Source organism: Lycorma delicatula, chromosome 10 (assembly GCF_047948215.1).
Source record: "Lycorma delicatula isolate Av1 chromosome 10, ASM4794821v1, whole genome shotgun sequence".
Lineage (NCBI taxonomy): Eukaryota > Metazoa > Arthropoda > Insecta > Hemiptera > Fulgoridae > Lycorma > Lycorma delicatula.
Window position 1 is genome coordinate 34049200 of NC_134464.1, and position 22504 is coordinate 34071703.

Genomic DNA, 22504 nt, shown 5'->3' on the forward strand with positions numbered 1-22504 from the left:
GAGACTCAGCCTTTTGTTGAGTCACAAGGGAGCCCCACCCTCATCGAGAGCGGGACACCTAAGCGGTCCACCCCTCCTGGACGGGGCTGTCCCTACTCTAAAGTCATCCCAAGAGTGAAGACAACGATTCATTTTCAGGAGCCGGCTCTGTAGCCACGGCCCTCAAGAGCGTGCCCACGGACATTGCAGTGCGAACACTTAGCTTCTTTTTTTTTCTTTTTTTTTTTTTTCACTCTACTCCCCTGGGCCGGTCCGACTGGTTGGTATTGCGCCACCCAGGGGAGTATCTGGTAAACTCTAACGAGCCTCTCCGCCTACCGGCTGAACATCCGGCATGGCAGGTCGGCTCGCCGGTGTCAGCTCTTTTGAGTGATTTTCTGTTTGCCCATTTGGAAACCACGACATACCTCAAATAGCCGTAACGTGGCACCGGGTCTTATCTTACTCTTCTTCTTCATCGGAACCTATCTAAACCCTTGGAGTTTATCCAGTGGATCATTGAGAACGACACACCTCAGCGTGCCGTCTCTCATCACTGAGGCTGTCCACCCTACCCTATTCTACACTAGTAACCTAGTCGCCTTTCATCTATATCCTTCTCTGTTAATACTGCTACTATAAATTCCGTAACCTTCTTCCAGTTTATTTCGCTCCTCAACATGTGCTCTAGGACCTCTGCTGGGCTCATACCTATTATGCCACAGTTCCTCCTTTTAATTGCCCACCTCTCGCAGCAGAAAAATGTGTGTTCTGCATTGTCAATTCTCTCACAGTACATACTTTCTGGACCTGGCCTTCTTCCAACATGATGGAGGTACTCATTGAAATTGCCATGACCTGTAAAAAACTGCGTGATATGATAATTTAACTCACCATGTTCCCTGTCTAACCATATTGCAAGATCTGGAATCAGGTCCTTGGTGCGTCTGGCTGGTCCATCCTGCCATCTATTTTGCCATTTATGTCTAAGTCTATCTTTTGCTTCATTTGCTTCGAGGCCTTGCGCCCTCTCGACTCTATTTAAGCCTCTATTTAAGCCTACTTAGCCTGCGTTGGGCAATCCTTACGGAGATTCCCCTCAGGCCCACAATTGAAACATCGCCCCCATCTGTCAGGACTGCCACAGGTCCCCGCCTGGTACCCCCTACACCCCAACATCGATAGGAGGTTCTTCGTCGGACCTCCTGGACACCCGACAAGACACCCACTTGACTTTAGTTCGGCCAACCTGAAACAATTCTGTCGCCATCAGAGGAGGGACCGCCACCGTTGCCACTTTTGTTTTGCCATATGACCCTCTGAGAGAGAGGATATTGATGGCAACCGATAAGCAACAGTCTTGCGCATTTCGCGCACGAAATCCTCCTCTTAGGTAAGGGCGTCAACGTCCTTAATGAGTAGGTGTACCCGCCGTGACCATGGTGCCTTCAACGTTTTCCAATATTTGTTATTTTAACATGGTAGCCACATCTCCTGTGTCTTAGACCCGTATGTGAAGGTCCTCTCCCTGACCTCTACACGCCGAAAAGATGTTCATCTCATCCGTCGAAACAGTGTTTCGAACTGTTCGGAGAAGGTCCGCGTATGATCGTCCCGCTGCCTTGACCACCACAGTAGCGGTTGGGGGCCCCACTGATTTATTCGCCTGGGGTCGATTCCCCTTAGTCCTCAACGAAGACCCATCATAAAGCATACGAAGCTTAGTGGAACTCCTCCAGGCCATGTATTCAGCCAAATTATGAATGTATTGTCCCATCTTCCCCTGAGGCGAACAAAAACAAACTCTAGGATTTGCGGTCAACCTGGCGGACTCCACGATACGCGAGACCAACCGCTCCTCACCGTTAAAAGAATCGACTGCTACCACGATGTTCATTCCGCTCACTGGTACCGGCTACTAATCAGATCTTCGGCTCGAGTACTACCAGCGACTATTTGGGCCGCCTGCAGTGAGCTTGAAGGTATCTCCTCCAACATCTTTGAATCCGTCCAAGATTCCGCACTTTGGGCCAAGTCCACCACCTACACCAGTCCATCAGAACCAGCAATGTTCTCAAGCAGTTCAATAGCTATAAATGTCTCCTTGGGCCATCGATGAAGAATCAACCGAGAAAAAACTCCATCATCCACCTCCTTTTCTAGTGACTTCCATGCGAAGTCTTGAAACTGTACTTCAAAGTGGAGCCACGATCCTACGTCCGGACGTAGGATCGTGGCTCCATCTCCATCGGTAGGATAGCGGATTCTATCACCACCGGCGTTTGGGTGGCCACCGTCACAGCCTCTATTGGCGTCGTCGTGCCTGCCAAGGGTAGTTCCTCCAGGACGTTTCAAAACCTTTTAACCATTAATACAAGACCATCTACTTCGCAGGAACAATCTTTGATTTCCTTCTTCGTGTTAGTGTGAGTACGCACTAAGGTACTCAGACACTCAGGTCACAGACACGTTGAAGAAGACCACGAAGATTGTAAGAGAAACATTCCTTGTTCTTCGCCAACGTATCCGGCTCTCCCGTCACAGCCGACCTACCAACATCCTAAGCCGACTTTCCAGCGGCTTCTTCTGCTCCACCACCGTCGGGAGGGGGGGGGGGAGAGCCACGACCTGTGTTTTTGTTGCGTCCCTCAAAAAAAAAAAGCCAGCGGTAGAAGGGGCTCAATGTCACTTCCACTAAAATCAATATCACTCAACTCCAGATCGCAACTGGACACACTATCTCTGCCGCTGCCCCTCAATAGAACCTCACGGACGATACCTGGCGTCCGACTAGACCACAGCCCTTCCACAGGAGGAAATTCCTCTTCCACAAGAGGGGGCATACTCCCAGATCGATCACACTCAGTCATAATTACAAACTACTAGCACGTGTGATGGAATTTTTCACCAAACTTTTCTCGCATCAAACAGCTGATGGAAAAATATAAATAAAAATAGTTTCTAGGTCAATACCAACAGAATCGTTGAGTTAGAAACTGCTAACTCATCATAAGACGAACTTAAACAAGTAATATAAATATAAATCAGCTGGGTAACTAAGATAAATATACCTTAGCACTTACAAATATTTAATAAAACGACGGAAAATAATTAAATTAACAACAAACAATAAACTAAACACAAGGAAAACTTTTAATTTGTACCATAAAGTGGTAGTAATATTGATAGTTTAATTTTATTAACAATTCCTTGTTTTACATATCTTACTATGGTAGTAATCTTTTATAGACAATATCATCAAATTTAATCACATAACTGTTTAAAGGAGTCGATAGTGACATAGAATTTTTTATTTTTTTTTATTTATATATACAGAGTGTTTCTAAAATGGTGGGCTGGTTATACTTTTTCGGATCCTACTTGTAAAAATATCCTTAGGAAAAATGGCAATTTCTCCTTCGTTCTCCCCCTCGTCCGCTATTTTGTTATTTTTATATAAAAATGTATATCTCAGGTTTGGATAAAGTAATCACATTAATATTTGGTAATAAAGTTTTAAAACTAGCAAAAAACAGGACTTAAATATCTTTGCAAATTACAAAATGGCGGCCATGCTTATTTTTTAATCCGTTATATCTCCACAAATATAAGTTTTATCAAAATGTATGTTTTTGCTAAAACGTTAAGCCTTTTATTTTGAACAAAATCACATTTTATTTTTTTAAATCGGTTGACAAATAGCCTAGTTATAGCAGATAACTGATGTAATTTTGTGTTTGTTTTCATGTCCGCCACTTTACGTTCTATTCGATTAAATATTGTTTTTATTTATTGTTTATTCTAGTATTATAAATTTGTCCCAAATTAAGTAAGTAGTATATGAATTACATAAAAATTGTTTATGAAGTACAGTAAAAAAATTTTAATTTTTTAAAGCAAAACACAAATTATTTTAAAACTAATACTGAAAAACATTTATGTCCAAGAAGTGTGACAGCTTAATTGAAGATAAGTATGCAAATTAAAAGAACATTAAATAAAATAAAAATATATGACAGCTAATTTAACTTTCGCGGCGAATATACTCGTACCTAGAATATTTACATTAAAAGGGAATCTCAAAAATGGGGTGTCGGGTTTTTCAAATTTTTACGTTTTAAGGAGTAATTCATCTAAACCAAAAAAAAATGTAGTAAATGCGTATGTACTTACGAATGTGTGTCGCAATTCTATTGGCCTTATATCTCAGGATTGACCCAATTGATTATGTAAATAGTTTTATATATGGGGAATTAATCAAATTTATTTTTTTTTAGAAAATTCTTAAGGAGGTGGAGGAGTATCGCGAAAAAACCAATTTCGATTTTCTTCAGTCGTTTTAAAGAAACTTTTATTAGAGCAACTCTGTTCCCTGTAATGAATAAATAATGCAATTGAGTAAATAAATAATCCAATTTTTTTTTTCAATCTCCCACTTCAAAAATTAAATATATATTTTTTGGTTATTTTGTTCTATCTCCCTTTGGTTTAAATATTTTCAATTTTTTTTTTAATTTTTATTTCATATATAAAGTTATCAACAAATGTAAATTTTTTTTCAAATTATTGTCCCCGAACCTAAAATGCACAACAATTTTTTTTAAAAACTTTATTTTTATTACTTTAGCCTTTATTGAACCGAGTGTTAGATTTAGAGAAAATTTTACTTATACAAATTTGTTAAGCTTAACCAATATGTGAATATTTAAAAAACGTTTTTCTTAAAAGGTATTCTTAACTTGTAAAAAATACATATACTGTTTTTTTTTGTTTTTTGGTTCAAACTCTTAATTTTTATAATCAAAAAAAAACTTTTGTATTTGCCTTCTTTCTTAAGAGCTATTAGAATAATTAAAGTAGCTTTGAAATTTATATTATATTCCTAACCCAAAATGAAAAGTAATTTGTGTCAGTACATTCAAAATATATATAATTTATTTTTCAATATTTTTAAACAATTATTTTTGTAAGGGAACACTTTGTTGAAAATAAATTTTTCCTAAAATTTTCCCCTCACAGTAAGGATGCCCTAAACTAAAAAAAAAGTTATTCAAAATTTGATTCGAATTTCGATGCTTAACCTTATTTTGATATTCATGACTTGACCGTCGGGGCCGGGAAAGCACTCAACAGTTTACCACTTTTATAAAAGCATAAAATAGCACTGAGTAATGTAAAATACAATACTGCATTAGGTATTTTACATTTTTTTAAAGACGTTTTTATTACATGATAAAATTAATTTATAATAATATTAAAACATTTTATCACATTACTCTTTTAAAAGATAAATTTACCAAATTTTGAAAAATTACAATTTTATTTCTAGTTCTGCTATCCGACTCCAAATTTACCAATTTTTCCTATTCATAGAAATAAAATATTTGTTGCGCGTTCGCGTATTTGCATGTACAGACAAAATATATTACAAATATATATTAATAAAAATAAATATAATTAGCAACAAATAATTTATGTTAAATTCTAAAATGAAATTAATTTTACAATACAAAAATATTTAAATGTACAACCCTCATACATTATGAAAATTAAATAATTTATGTTGATATTTAGATGAATTGAATATGTGATCTAAAATAGCATATTAAATTATTAATAAATAAATAAAAAATATTTATATAATATTATTTGAATTATTGTTGAAATTATTTTAAACATTAAAATTAACTGACAATTCATGGACACGTTCATCAGCGACGAAAATGATAATAATACGTAATGAATTTTTTATATTGAATATTAGTAGATACGAATGCAGTGCAAGATCAGCCCTTTTTGATGATACCAGTTATTCCCGAAGCGGTTTTGTTTGTATTAATATAATTGCATTTTAATCGCTATTGATTGTTCAATGAGTGTGTACAGAATTAGGCTGCACAAAAATGGCAACAAAAATTATTATCATTGTATCTAAATTGCATTTAACCAAATTGATTATTAGGCAGAAGGAATTAAATTGTATTAATTAGAATAATCAAGTGAAATGAATTATTTACGATGTGTCAGAGTGGCGAAGTGATTAGCGATAGGCTTTCCATTACAGAAGTACGTGGTTCGAGTTCAACCGAAACAGTCCTATTTCGCGCTAATGACTCCTTGACCGTTAGGCTCTAATCAAGAGCACATCCTTACCTGAAGATTTATGGATTTAATGAGCAATATTTATGTTTATTATATGAAAAAGGTACACAACTCCTTAAGGACTCAGAATCAAAAAAGGTGTACCAGGTATTTGGAGGTTTTAGCAATTTTCATACATAAGAATCAATCAATTATTTTACGAATAAATATCTACTTAACTAAATACATGAAAACCTAAGTCGACCTTTAAATACAACCTAAATTATTCAATGGTGCTCCAAATATCATATTTTAATTTATAATCTGGAAGATGATCTCGACAATATGCTATAAAATATTTTAAAAGAAATTTGTTTCAATTTGTATTTGATTCTACTCGTATTTCCAATTTTTTAAAATAAAATTTATCCGCATAAAAAGCAACAAAATTCTATCCGCACTAAATTGAGAAAATAGTCATCCAATTCTTAAATTTAAAAAAAATGTCGGCGATTGTTGTTTTCCAGTTAATTCTATTTGATTTAATTTATACATTTTGAAATTTTTCGCTAAATTGCAAGTAAAATTTTAAAATAATAAAAAACATTGGAAGTAATTAAATTGTGTCGGCTCTGTCTTTCCTTTAAGATAAAAAAATCCTAATTTTTAAATCTGTTTTTTACTTATTATTCTATGTTAATAAAAAATTACCAAAAAGTGTTAATTTTTGTACTGACCTGAATATTTACATAAAGTACTTTTAATTAAGTTACGTAAAAGAGAGTGAATTAATATCTATTCATATCCATTTGTAATGCGACATACATCCAACCTGAAGCTGATTTCATTCCAGACTGTAGCCTGAGCAAATCAGGCTACCTCTGCAGCTGGGGTATTAATTCGAAGTCTTAGCTCAATAAGATCAGCAGGCAAAAGTGATACATAAAGCCGACCTTTAATAAAACCCCACAAGGAAAAAACTAGCGAGGCCAACTCTTAGGAACGAGGTGGTCATGCAGTTGGACTTTTACGATCAACCACCGATCTGGGAATCAACTATCAAAACAATGTCGTACTTCTAGGCGGTGGGTGCCCCGTCTTGCTGATAGTAATGGTGTCCATCTAAAAAACTGGTTTCCATCATCGTCTAACTGAAAAATTAGAACATTTTGAAGCATGTTCAGGTAAACGATACAATTTGCGGTTGCCTCCTGAAAGAAAGGTCGTGGAGTCTTTGTTTGCTTAAGGAACAAAAAACATTGATCTTAGGGCTGTCACGAATCTGCACCAGTTTCATGAGGGTTTCTGTTAACCCGTATTCGACAGTTATAGGAATTCACCTTGCCACGGATGTGAAACGTTGACTCATCACTAACAATTACACTGTTTAAAAATGTATAGTTGTCTGCAATTCCATCCATCATTTCTACACAAAACTGTAGCCTAGCAACTTTGTCGTCATCTGTTATGTGATGAACCACGGTCAGTTTGTACGGCTTCAAGTGCAATCGTTTATGTAATACGCACCAAACAGAAGTTTATGGAATGATATTCTCACGTGACGCACGTTCAGATGATTTCTTTCGATTACATGCAAATCTGAGTTATTTCACATAGCTTTAGGGACACCTGGGCGTCCTAGTAATTTTGCATGTTTAACAAAACAACTAGTCTCAACGAAGGTTTGTTGCCAAGAGTGAATTGTATGCCTATTACCAGGATCCCTACCACACTCTCTACGAAAACTACGTTGAACTGCAGTTGCTGACTGCAAATCGTGAAACTAAAACACACAGTGAGCACCTTCTGCACCATCCGTTTTTAACAGTTCTAGTGACCCAGAATCCGTACTAATGAACTATTAAATCAACACTTTTATTTTGCTATGAAATGAGACCTCAACCGAATCTATAAGTTATCTAAATAAATTTTTATATGCTTTTAAATTTCTGAATTTTTTTTAATCACCCGTTATTATTACGGAGTTATTTATATGGCTACTAATAAAAAAATCTCTTAAAAAAGAATCTTTCTATAAAATAAAATGAAATTTTTCAAAAGATTAAAGATATTCAAGATTTTCTTATAAAAATGTTAAAATCACAGTCGAAAATGATGCAAAAATTTCCCTGTTCTTGTTATTTATACATAAAAAAGTTTTTTATTTTACTGAATATAATAATTTCCACTTGCCAACTAATTTTATTATTATTTCCGAGCGCTTTCGGATATTAATCCATCATCAGGAACATTTATGTGTTATGGATTATAATTATTTCCTTCACAAATTAATATATTAGATGAATTTTGAATTTTTAAAAACAAAAATTATAAATACAACAATTGATCGTCAAAATGTAAAAATAAAGTCGATGATGTCCCTCATGTCAGTATGAAGGACTCAATTCTTATATCTATTAGTATGAATCAGTATAACCAACCTAAGAATCAATATTATTCTTTAATATTTATTTAAATAATTCATCATTATCAAATTTCCTTTGTTCATTTATAAATTTTTTTTTATAAAAAATAGTTGGTAAGCGGAAATTATTATATATTCAGTTTACATCAATACAAACGGACCATGATTAATAATATATATATATATATATATATTTTTTAATTAAATTTCAATCATAACAAGTATTAAAAAATTACTTATGATCGAAAAGTTTTTTGTAATACGAATTTTGGACACCATCACGTATTTTAATAAGAGTATTGTATAAGACATGTCTTATTTAATTCAAACGTTTAAAAACATAATGTTATTTTATTAATTCTATTTTCATTCAGTCAGTGTCAGAAACGTATAAATGAGATTTCAGACCATTCTGATGTCTGGTTTAAATAATAGTTAAAACGAGAAATTATAAGTTTTTAATTAACAAAATCAAAGTTTATATAAAATGTTATATTAAACTTTATATTAAAAGTAATATTTAACAGTTATATTTTACTAAAGGTTTACTGGATACAAAAGTCAAGATACTATTTTTCTATATGATTAATGCATTTTACAGCGATTTTTTTTTTTACGGAAACTTAAAAAAAAAATGTTCAATGAGCAAACAGGCGAAATTAATTTCCTCAGTGAAATTGTCTATTTCCTTTATAGAAAAGAAAAAATTATGTAAAAATATTAAAATACAATTTTTACAATCTTAAATTGAATAAATTTTTATGCGTATTCAATGAAGTTTTTTTATTAATTTAGTACTTACATAGATTGTTCCACCAGGAAACGACATTAATTTTTGAGATAATTCTAAGGTAAAGGTAAGAATAAAAAAGTTAAATAAAAATATAGTTCCATACTATTTTATGCAATGTAAAATAAAGTTTTAATAATTTTTTTAAATATTCAAGTTGGAGCTTAAGTTAAGAACGTAAATTTGAGGATCTCATATGACATTGACCTGAAAAATTGACAAAAACAAGTTTTTTTAAGAAATGAATCTCTCTATTTCTGTTTCTACCTACCTCTCTACCAGTTTCTCTCTCTCTTTCTCTCTCTCTCTCTCTCTCTCTCTCTCTCTCTCTCTCTCTCTCTCTCTTCCTCTATGTATATATATATATTTTTTTAATAAAATAAATAATGTTTTTATTTTATTTTATTTTTTTATTTACAGAAAATGGTTGTAGATTATCAAGTTATGGATGACGATGTATCTCGTCGTATGCAAGAATCCTGTAAAAATGCAATGGCACCACCAGAAATAAAATTATTACCATCAAACTGCGTTGTACCAGCAAACTTTTTAAATTACGAACAAAGAATACGTGATATGGATGTAAGACCTGATGATGTATGGGTTTGCTCATTCCCAAAATGTGGTAAGATTAAATATATATATCCTTTACAAAAAAATAAATATTATTCATATTAAAAGTATTTGTTAAAGTATATAAAATATCATAATTACAAAATAAAAATTTGTAATTAATATGAAACTCAGCAAATTGCGTTTAAATAAATCTTAAAATACCGTCCAGAAGTGTTCAGTGAAATGTATTTTTGTTCAAATGTAAGCACCTAGCAGCAAACCTTTTCATGGCATAAACATCGTGTAAAATACGGGTGTTTCAGAATGAATATCGGGATTTTTATGTTATGTAATATTAAACTTTATTAACACTGATAAATTGTGCATAATTATTATCTATTATTATAAAGCAAATCAAACAGCTTTTCCTGTAAGTGTTAAATGTGAGCATCTTGACCCCGGAGGGAAGACATCCGCCATGTGACGGATTCGGCCGTTACGCCACACCCTCCGTACGTAGCCCTTAGGGGCTTTACTGGAGGTAATTTTCAATAAGCCTCAAAACATATTCCTGTCTGGCCACTATCAAGATGCTACTGATGTGAATGTCACAAGCAACATTATCAACGATGATCTTAATAGGTCCTAAATATGACCATTCGATTGAACTGACCTACAATTCTAACCAAGTGAAGGGGAGTCCAATACGCAAATAAGACTCTCGAAAACTGAAATTAAACAATAAACAATAAATAAATATAAAATTGCAAATTAAATAAAACATCAGCAAAAAGTAAAATACCTAACTCAAACCAAAACGAAATGCAGAGAAACTAGGCCAAAGGTAATTAGTAAAATAAACATACTTGCAACAAACCGAGCATACACCTGAAATAAACCTATAATTAATAAAAATACAACAAACCTAACGAAACGCTAAAGAAAACACATAAACTCTAAACGCTAATCCGAAAACAAAAACCTATTAAACATAAAACATAAAACAAGCAAAATAAGCACAAATAACGAAACTAAACGCATATTTTTGAAACTTCGCAGGACGCTATCTAGAGGCTATTACTTAAGTATAAATGAAAGATATCACAGTCATTTGGTCATACTTGCGCCATCTTTATATCAAGACGAGAACTTACTGAGTAACACTGATAGGGTCATTAGTGCAAATACAGTTTTCATTTCATTAAATACTTACCTAGCTTGACCAATTCCTAATCTAATTTCATTCAAGTATTCACTATTTTTGTTAACAATTTATTCCTATGTATTTATTATAATTGACCTATTTTTGAATTTATTCATGAACCATTGGTTTTTTCCGTTCTTGTTTTTGCTTTGCCACTAACAAAATTTTAATTTTTTGGACTTCAATTTAATTTTTTACAACCGAGTTGGTTTATATATCTCACATTCTTCAGTATAAATACAACAGACACTCTTTGACGTTGTGAAGAAAGGCTGAATTATAAACAAAGAAGTAGATGGTAAAAAAAATTACGATTTATCCATAAAATAATCACACTAAAGTTGTTCAAGGAGTAATCTTCTTTAACCGGAGGATAAAATCAACATTACACATTGAATTGCATCTCACCTACCCCTCCCACACTCGTTCTAATGAACGAAGTAATTTTAAAGAATTGAAAATCTAATATTAATAAAACATTTTACATAAAACGGCTTGTTGAAAAAAAAGCAGCACTTGTAAATATAAATATTTCAATATTCGACTGATAATGCGTTTTTTATTCAAATTCCAATATTTTTTTTGTGAGACTGATGAAAATAAAGTTAATGAAAAGAACAGAATATCAAGAAAAAATGTCTAAAACATAATTTTCTATTAATGTCTTTCATTTTCTGTGTGTATTTATGTTTACAGCGTACATCTTTACGTTGTAAACAATAAATTACTTTGATAGCTAAATGTTTTGAAACTGAAATAAAAAAAATTTCAAAAAAGAAAAGAAAGAATAAGAACAATTTTTTTTTTAATTTAATGAAAATAAAGTTTACACATGTATTACTTTTAAAACTTCAAAAGAAATAATAGAATAACTTTGTTTCAATTAATAAATATTAAAAAATTACTTTCAAACAGAATAGAGTTCAGGGTAAGCATAGGATTTAACAAAATATAAAGAGGAGGATTTCTTTTATACGTTCATTATTTTATTAAAAAAACAACATACATTGTTATTTAAACACAATTACGAAACAATTGTTTCTTCATTTTTAATTTTAAAAAATAATATTTTTTGTATTGTTAAATTGTTATTGCACGTTTCATATTGAAATTCTTTCTTACTAGGAAAGATAAAAAGACATTTACATTTTTTTTGGGTATGTATGAATGGTTTGTATAAATATAAAAAAAACAGATCTTTTGAGAGATATTTAATAAAATATTCTTATTATTAATTTAAAATTATAAAGAATTTATAATTTATTTTTTATACTTTTTTTCTTTTTTAATACTTTTATTTATAGTTGCATCAAAAATTAGTCTTAGCGACTTATCAGTGTACTTTAACTGTACCGGCAAATCCGCAGTCACACCAACAAACTCAGGTTGACCACTCTGAGATGTGAAATTTAAATCCAACCACCAAAGAACAACTATATCCACGATCTAATATTCAAATCCGAAAAAAAAAACAACTACCTTTAGTAGCATTTTAACCTGAGAACTTCGACTACGAAATCAGCTGATTTACGGTGACAAGTTCACCACTAGACAAATCCGGTAGGTTTCAAAGGTATCTTTAAAATTATTAAACTACATTTTGCTTTAAAAAAAGGTTGAAATTTTAAATGTCTTATAATTTTAAACTTATTAAACCTTTTTGTGAAAGTTTTCTATCAAAGAATATTAAACGGTTACCCCCTCCCAAAAAATTTGTTCTTGATAGGAGATATCTGTTTGGTCCTATAGACATTCACAGTTTAATTGTCCAGAATGCATTGTTTATGATTCAAGTAAGAATAAATCCGTATTTCAAATATTTATTTCTTTGTATAGAAAATCGTTAATTAGCCTAAATTTAAAAAAAAATCCCTTTCGGCACGCCGGAATGCAAAGGTAGATTTCACCGGTGCTATATAGGGATATAAAAAACTTCCACCTTAAAGTTAAGAAAAACTTCAAATTTACTCAATACGAAAATGGTTGCATGTGAAAAAAGTTTCACACGTTTAGCAAACGACAAGCCTCATCTTCTTACAATTCTAGCAACACTTTGGTCATCCCTTGCCGTAAGGGTTGGTCATAGCAAACGACAAGCCTCATTTTCTTACAATTCTAGCAACACTTTGGTCATCCCTTGCCGTAAGGGTTGGTCATATCAAAAATTGTTTCAGACAAACGTTTTAGGTAATTTTTAGTGAATTACCGACTACTTTAAACAGATTCGATACTGTGTTTATTAAGGGAGGTATGATTTTTTTGTCTTCAAAACCCCATTTTTTCAACCCCCTGAGCAAATGGTTGGTGATATCAAAAAACTTTACGTACGTTTTAGGCCCTTATACAAACCCACCGGGTTGGTCTAGTGGTGAACGCGTCTTCCCAAATCAGCTGATTTGGAAGCCGAGAGTTCCAGCGTTCAAGTCCTAGTAAAGCCAGTTATTTTTACATGGATCTGAATGCTAGCTAGATCGTGGATACCGGTGTTCTTTGGTGGTTGGGTTTCAATTAACCACACATTTCAGGATTGGTCGAACTGAGAACATAAACAAATGCATTTTAATTCACCTACTTTTATTTCAGTTCCAACTTTTTTTTTTGACCTACGTAATCATCAATAGATAAAGCGGAATTAGTAAAAAAATAGATATTCAAATAAATGAAAAAGTTGTTTATGTCTGTATTTATAAAAAAAAAAACAAAAAAAACTGTTATTACTCGTCAAAATTAAGAAAAACGAGTTAAAACGCAATAGGGATGAATTGATGGATCAGTGCCTTCTTACTAAAAACGACGTTCTGTCGACGCACGTTATGTTCTCTGCTATTAACATTGCCCCAGCATTACTTCAGACTACCCAGAGAGAATTTTTTTTTTTTTTAACCTCTGGGTCCACCGTTAGATACTGCTTCAGAGGATGAGATGAATGACTTGTAGCGTGTGTGAAAATTCCATGTATGACCGGGATTCAAACCCGGGACCTCCGGATGAAAGGCCGAGACGATACCACTCGCGCCACGGAGGCCGGCACCCAGAGAGAACTACTACACATATTTTTAATTATTACTCATAAAACTTTAAAAGTGTGTTCATAAACTCATAGATGTACCCACAGAGAACTACAGCATATATATGTTTTTATAAATAAATTTTATAGACTTTGATAAGTAATAATTAAAAATTAATACAATATCGCTAAAAAAAGAAAATCAGTTGAAACTCTGAACCTTTCTAGCAAAATTAAATTTTTTAACATCTTCTAAGCTCGCTCACTCGGCATCTATTTCACGCGCCTTACATAGGAAAAAAACATAAATTTATTTCAAAAGAGATCGTTCAAACTTTAAGATTCCTTTCAACGGGTAAAATAAATCATAAATTTATCACAAAAAAAGAACTTCAAGCTCAAGATATATAATTTTTTGTATTTTTATATTTTTGTAAAAATGAAAAAATAAAAAACATATTATTTCTAAATATTATATTAAAATTGTTTTAGGAACAACATGGACACAAGAAATGGTATGGCTTTTGGGAAATAATATAAGTTTTTCTGGCGCAAAATCACTTGAATTATATAAAAGATTTCCGTTTTTAGAGTAAGTAAAATTTTTTATAACAAATAATACAATGTTTTTTTTTAATTTACAGTTTTAGATTTAGTGGTAAAAAATCCTTAGTTTATTAAGTAGTGATAATTTATATATGATATAAAATTATTCATCATTTGATAAAAACAAAATTTCCTTGACGTCTGGGAAACATAAGTTTTTTTTATAAATGGAGAGAGATTAAAAAAAATGTCTAAATCTTTATTTATTATGAAATTACATCAATAACTATGTTCATTAGCCCGGTGGAAATTGGTAACGTATGAAAAGATACCATCCTGTCCGTGATTCAAATCCTAGACCTCAGCACGAAATTCCGACACGCTACCTACTCAGCCATGGAGGTCGGCAATGTTTTATTCGTTTCCCAGAGAAAATATACGAATATGAAAAAAAAATATGAATTTACAGTTATTAATATTCTAGAAAATTAAAATTTTTCATGTCCCATTTTAATAAATATTTTTATTTCAAATCTCCCAACACAATTTTGTTTTTAATTTTAAAAAATTATACTGTTGAAATGATGTTCTAACGATTCCAATTAAATTAAACTACAATAAAACAATTCTCACATCCAGGAATAAGTTAATTGTTTTTTTTAAATATTTCAGTCGTTTAAAAAATATATTAAATTATTTAGTTTTCGAAGAACTTAAATAAGAGTTTAACAACCATACAAAATCATAGTTTTTATTATATAACTACTGTAAAAAAAAATTAAAACTATTACAAAAATAACATTTAATAAAAAAAAAGTAATAAAATACAAACGAAAATAGTTGAAAAGTAAATTTTAATATTGAAATTTAATATAAGTTACTAAAATATAAAAATGATTGAATAGATAGTTTAAAATACGTACATAACTGAATCGCTGGAATTTTTTTTTTGAGAATAATTGAACGTTTGTATAAAGTGGTATTAAAATTAAATCAATGATCAGATATCTTTTTTTATTTATTTATTTTTTATTTTTTTGTTTATATATTAAATTCATAGCTTTTCCCTTTAGAACTAAAGTATTGTATATTACGCATTCTTTCACAACATAAAGAGTAAAACTTATTTGTTATTGTTAAAATTTCTTCGTTATTTTTTTATTATTTATTCCAGTCATTACTGAAAATGAGATGTGTACAAAGTACCTGAGATAAAAGGCTCAGTATTATTTTCTTTCTCTGAGATTAATATAATTCTCATTACTACATGAACAATGAAGATGTCACTTGTAAATCTGAATATTAATTAATAAATGTAATTATTATTTCGTTGTGTAAGGGATGACGATACGTAAAATCTTATATTTGGCTCAATATAGAAGAAAATTAGAAACCATTTCATTCCTTACTTTTCTTAGTAAGCTTGTTATAGGAACTTTTTTATTTTTTGAATGGCTGTTTCATTTTCGAAGTGATTTGTTCTGATTTTTTCCAGGTCACTTACTGACTTTACGGAAACGACATTTAACATTAACAGTACTAATTTTTCAGCATTAATTTTGTTTTTAATTTCCCAAGATTTAATGATATTTAACCCTTAAAATTTCTTAGGTTTAAATATATATTTTTTAATATAAATAATTTATTTTAGCTTGTTTAACTCCTGTTGACATTAGTGAATAAAAATATACTATAATTGTAAAATTTTTCGTAGTTGTATTTGTTTTTAAATTTAACAAGTTAATTGTTATTTAATTTTACTCTTAAAACGCTTTTTTTCATTTATTAACTACTATTCCTGACAACAATCACAATTTTGATAAAAAAAAGGGCAGTTCATAATCGGGAATGAAATCCAAAACAATTATGTAAGAAAGTTTGAAAATTAAAATTTGTTATCCTTATTTGATTAAAATAAACTAAATTTGTACCCTTTCTATTGATTTTACAAAATTTTAAAGGTTTTTAAAGCCATGTAAGAACTAAATCCATGGAAATTTATAGCGTATAACAAATGCCAACCCTATAATCCCAATGAAAACTTTAGACAATTCAAATCAACTAGAGAGGTCAGCGGAAATTCCTTCTTAAACAATTTTGGATTATATATTCTTGTATGAATTATATGAAGGTTAAAAAAAAAAGAAACCTATATAGTATCTGTTTATAATAAATTTATGTTTACTTTCCTGGCATCATAGCTTTATAGCACTACTGTAAGAAGGAAAGTATGATAATCAGTCAAAATATTGGGTATGGAATTTTTGCATTTCTCAACGTTTCATGACCGAGAGACCCCCCGAAAAAAAAAAAAAAACGTGGGAGATACAAGACTCGTACCCCCACTTGTACCCCCACTTAACTTTGTGCCAAAAAAAAAAAATTGGCACAAAGTTATGTATATGTATGTATATATGTGGAGGAATATGTTAGTAAAAATTTAGTGTAAATTTCTCCAAAGGTTGTATAGATAGTTTCTTTGGGGTCATTTTTTTCAAAATTTTGCGAACATAATCCCACTTTATATTAAGTTTAGTACATATGTATATGCTTATCTTACCAATGAAAAAACTTTTCCCCCAAATTCTCCCCTTCCCCAAAAATCGAAAAAAAACTGTATTTTATTTTTTGTATGTTTACTAACAGATTTATTTATGTCTTCCTAAGCATAGTAGTGATTGTGGTCCAAAAAACTACTTTGGAAGGAGTAATTACGGTGGGAAACCGATCAAGTTTAAAAACTTCGATTGTTTTAAAACTTTTTTCAGGTTATTTGAATTTTAATAGTATTACAATCAAGAAATCTTTTTTGTACAACCAAGTAAAGAAATATATATTTATTGAAATGTATCTTTTTTTTCCATTATATAAAAATAGATAACTAATGCTAATAAAGTATAAAAACTGTGTTGTCAGTTTTTTTTAAATAATAACGTTCAATCATGAAAATAAATAAAAGTTCTGCATTAACAAAATCAACGGAATCATTCAGAAAAATCGATTATAACAACCATATTTTATCGGTGGGAAACCACTTTCGATCAAAAAAAATAAATGAGAACGTCAAAGAAAATTTTTTTCCTGTTTAAATTTTTAAATACATTTTTTTTCTAAAAGAATTCTTAAAATCAGTTCTTTAAGCTAACACAAATAACACTTTTTACACGTTTTAATTTTTAAAATAGAAAACAGACGTTTACATAAAATAAAGTTTTAAACGTAAGTTGAAATTGGTGACAGGAACGTGCAGCCTTTAGTAAAACAGAAATACTCATTTATTTCTAGAAATGTATACCAAACAACATAAAATAGCTATTATCGCATTACACGGAGTAATAAGTTTAACTACAAGAAAAGACCTCATTCTTATTAAGGTATATTTTTATTAAACGTTTTAAAATATTTTGTAATAAAAATACTTAAAATAAAAGATTTCCTTTTACAGAAACAATATTAATCTGTTATTAAATTTGTAAATAATAATAATAATAATTAGATATACCTTAATTTCCTGTAATTCTCTGAATATACATTATATTTTTATTTAATTATATTTTTAGCTTTTTTTCGTTTTCCGTAGGGGGAGGAAAAAGCTCTGTCAGCCACCATCAGGCCCGCACTGACGGCAGTGCTGGGCTCCCACCCTCTACAAAACCTCCTCTGGGGACTTCTTTGAATTTCCAGGAGGTCTCCGAGGAGCCTCCGCCACCCACTCCCAGAATCTGGCCCCCCTTGGTCACCCGTCATCAAATCTCTATAGATTCGCATCTGCTCAGCCTGTCGTCGCCTCTCTTCATTGGCCTTCTCTCCTATTATTGTTGCGATCGTAGTCGAGAAACATTCCCATTTGTCGCGATTGCTGAGCATCACCTCGATTATATTGTTGGGCCCTTCCACACCCTGATCCTCGAGCACTACTCTTAAGTCGCGCCATCTAGGGCAAAAGAACACCACATGCTCTGCTGTAGCCGCAATCATGACAGCGACTTGTATTGAATCTGCTCATCCTAAAGAGATAGTCCCAGACACATCCATGTCCAGGCAGGAACTGGGTGAATTCGTAGCCTGTGTTACCTTGCTTTTGCTCCACTCAGTTTCTTACATTGCTTATGAGCTCATAGGTCCACTTTTCTTTGTCTGAATCCCGCCTTCTGTCACATCAAGCCATGAACAGATCGTCAGTCTCTTCCTTTCTGTCCCGTCCGGCCGCTATTGAAGCTCTCGTTTGCGCTTGTAAGTCTATTAACATGAAGTCTAATATTTAGCTATTAACTCATTCAAAAATATTATTTTGTGCTGTTCTAAATTTATTTATTTTGTTAAGTATACAGGATTTAATATAGAAAACCAGAAATATGCAAACCTCTTACTCCTTAATAGTGATACTTTTTCAGAATTTTATTTAAAATAAACCCAAAAACAGTATTTTATTTTTATAAAATCTAACCGCTAAACAAAAATAAAAAAATACATAAACTTCCTTTACTTCAATATATTTTTTTACACACTTTTTAAATAATATATTTTATTACTGTATATCTTACTTATTATTAAAATAAGAGCGAAAAAATAGTACAATAAGTAGCAAACATTGTGAATTGTGAATATTGTGAATTCAACGAAAAACTAAGTTAAAGAAAAGTGAGATTTACATAATTTATTTTTAACCTACTTAAATGGTGCATATCTAACTTTTTTTTTTATTAAAATAAGTAAAATTTATAACAGAAGTCAGAAACTCAACTCACAACAAAAATGATATATTACAGTACGTAATTTAATTTTTTTTATGGTATATTATCTATATATATATGTATATATACCACAAAACATACTTCACGAGTATATGTACACGTGAAATACAATGGAAATGTAATATTCAAACGAAAAAAAGAGACAGTAGGACTAAACCCTGAGTAAATCTTCAACACAATTAATAACAAACACACCTTTATTTCTTAATATATACTTTAGGATATACTCGTATTTTTCTTTATCCTATCATTTAATAGAGTGGAGTTTTTGGATCATAAACCAACAAAATTTCATATAGAAAATTAGAAAAGAAGGCCTGGGAAAGCAACAAATTTATATTGTTTGTAACTTTAACCTAACTCATTATCATTCCTTGGATCATTTCCACTCATTATACAAAATAATTCACGAAGAATGTAAGAAACTATCAGGAGATTTTCTACAAGTGAAAATATAGAAGAAAATTCATATAAACATAAGTTAGAAAAAACTTCGTTAACGAGTGTCAGCTGGCGAAAGATTTCATTCTCTTTTCTGCGCCTTTGGTAAAATTAAGTTAGACTATAATTCTTGGACCCCAATTTAAGGAACTTATCAGTTTTATATCAAATTTGATCTAAAAAATTGAAAATAAAGATCCCATCTTTTTCAATAGTTTTTGGAAAGTCTAGAATTATTACAAAATATTGGGTTTGAAGACACAATATTTTCAGTTTGCATGAAATAAATTTGTTAAATGGGTAATAAATAAATAAGTCTTGTAGAGAATTTGATTCTGAGTAACAAGATATGTATAATGTTAACAGAAAACAAATACAAACGTAAGAATTTCGAAGTCTTTTAAAAATGAAACATATCAAAATATAGCGGATTTTAATTATGTATCAAATTAAACAAATTTTTCAATATTAGAAAACAAAAAATTAAATATTTAAAAAAAATAACCATTAGAAATAGAAACAATAAAATCAACTTAAAAATAATTATACTGTTGAGAATGTCCTCCGCTACAGTGAATACAATTCTTTGTCCGACAAACAATGTATTTGGTGGCTTCTCTATTTTAGTAGGGTTGTTTTGTATTAGTTTTATCGCACTAAGAATTCTAATAACTAACTCTAACTCTTCTCCCCTATTACACTTTTACTAATGATTTTTTTCTAATGGTTTTTTACTAATGATTTTAAGTGGCCCCATACGTAGTATCTAGAGGTGTTATGTCAGGTGAGCTTTTTTCTTTTCTTTCCTGTTATAGAAGTGAAGGGCTTCGAAGAAGTGTCGGACTCGCTAACAGGTTCCGCAAGATGATATTTATTAAGTGCATATGTGTTTCTGCGCAGTACCGGCTAAACCTCCATCCCTGGGTTTAGTCGCCCCTCCTGGAAACCGCATTGCAGCATTACTTCAGGAAGGTGGGAGACACCCGCACACACAATTGGTTACCACAAACACAACTCATGCAACACTAACAAATCACTTACACGTCACAACAAGGAAAAACACACGTAACAGAATTTTTTTCCACACTGCTGACCTCAAGTGACCTGAGAGCCAATTGATAGATCAATTTTTCAGGTCAGATTTCATACAAAACCATTAAATTTATCCCTTAAATTTGGTTCAAGAATTACAGCCTGGCTTAATTTTATCGAAGGTGCAAAAATCAGGACGAAATTTTTCACCAGCAGACACGCTAACAAAGCGTTTCCAAACCTATTGAATTTTCTTCTTTATTTTTACCAGTAGATTATGTTCTAAAAGTTTGTTTTATGAATCACCCAATGAATGAAACAGAAAAAAAATATTTAAATAAAAATAAAAAATGTAGAAAAACCCTTTGCTATTCTATAATACCGTTAGTCAATAATAATCCCATTTTTATTACTTAAAACCCATTTTTAGATTATTCGTTTTAACCTTTCAGGTTATAGGCAGAAATTTTTCAGATCATAAACTAATAAAATTTCATATGGAAAATTAAAAAAGAAATCCTGGGCATACCTGGGTATAGAAATTTGTTTTGTTTAAAATTTTATCCTACACGTATTGTCATTCCTCAGTTTATTTCCACTCATTATATAAAAAATTTTAATATTTTATACTATTATAGTATAAAAACTATGCAAGTATAAAAACATAAAAATAATATTAAAAAAACTATTATATATATTCATAAACTAGCCAATCAGGGCTAGCTTTGCTCGCCCTTCCCGTCTAGCCAGACGTTAGTCTATTTTATCCACATGGTTATGAGATTAACCTGAAAAATAACAATTTAATCCTGAAAAGCTCTCTTTCCTCCAACGTTTCCTTTGTTCTTGACGTAAAAGCTCCGATACGCTCCTGCTGTAGACTAAGCTACAATTCGAGTCTGGGAATATCGTTCTCAGTCAGCACCTAACCCACAATCATGCACTTCAGCTGATTCAGAGGAACAAGATACTCTCAATTCTTTTAGCAGACTTTGAATAATAAGAAAGGTTACTTATTTCTCTTAAAGGCAAATTTTTTTTAGCTTTTGATAATGCAATATCGACTACAAAACAGGCAATTAAACTCCACAAAAGTAAGCTACGTGTGCTAATTTAAGCCAATTAAAAAAATAATAATTTAATAATAATCATATAATAAAATATTTAATATTTTACAGATAATCATGAAAGAAAAAAAACATTTACTTCATTACTCGTGTATTTCAAAATGAATATCGGGGTTTTAAAGTTTTATAATATTTAGTATGTTTTACTTACATGGATAAATTATACATGAAATGTAAGAGAGCCTTAAACAGTTTTTTTCTGTAAGTGCTGCACCATTTGTCACACGGCCACATCCACCCGATAGGAGAATTCATCTCATACTTTAATCAGCAACTCTAGAGTAATTGATGCGAAAGCTGCTTCAATCCTGTGTCTCAAGTCGGGTAGGTCGGCTGGTAAAATTGGAACATACACTTGTTCCTTTGTAAATCCCTAAAGAAAAAAATTACGCGGGGTCATATCGGGCGAACATAGAGCCCATGGTAAACAAACCATGTTATCTGGTCCCCGGCGACCAATCCAGCGGTCGTGGAGAATTCCATTCAACCAATTACAGCGTTCTACCAGTGAGGAGGCGTACCATCGTGTTACTAAACAAAGTTCTGTTCGTATTGCAGTTGAG

General features: G+C 31.3%; 1 protein-coding gene across 2 annotated transcripts in view; it reads left to right on the forward strand.

The window, feature by feature from the left end:
• The window catches only part of LOC142331239 (luciferin sulfotransferase-like), a 133573-nt gene that overhangs the window by 72263 nt on the left and 38806 nt on the right, over nucleotides 1-22504 (forward strand). For both annotated transcript variants that reach the window (XM_075376993.1, XM_075376994.1), the window contains exons 2-3: nucleotides 9696-9900; nucleotides 14534-14633. In XM_075376993.1, coding sequence (XP_075233108.1) covers nucleotides 9699-9900; nucleotides 14534-14633 — 302 coding nt within the window. In that variant the 5' untranslated portion in view covers nucleotides 9696-9698. The remainder of the gene's footprint in view (nucleotides 1-9695; nucleotides 9901-14533; nucleotides 14634-22504) is intronic.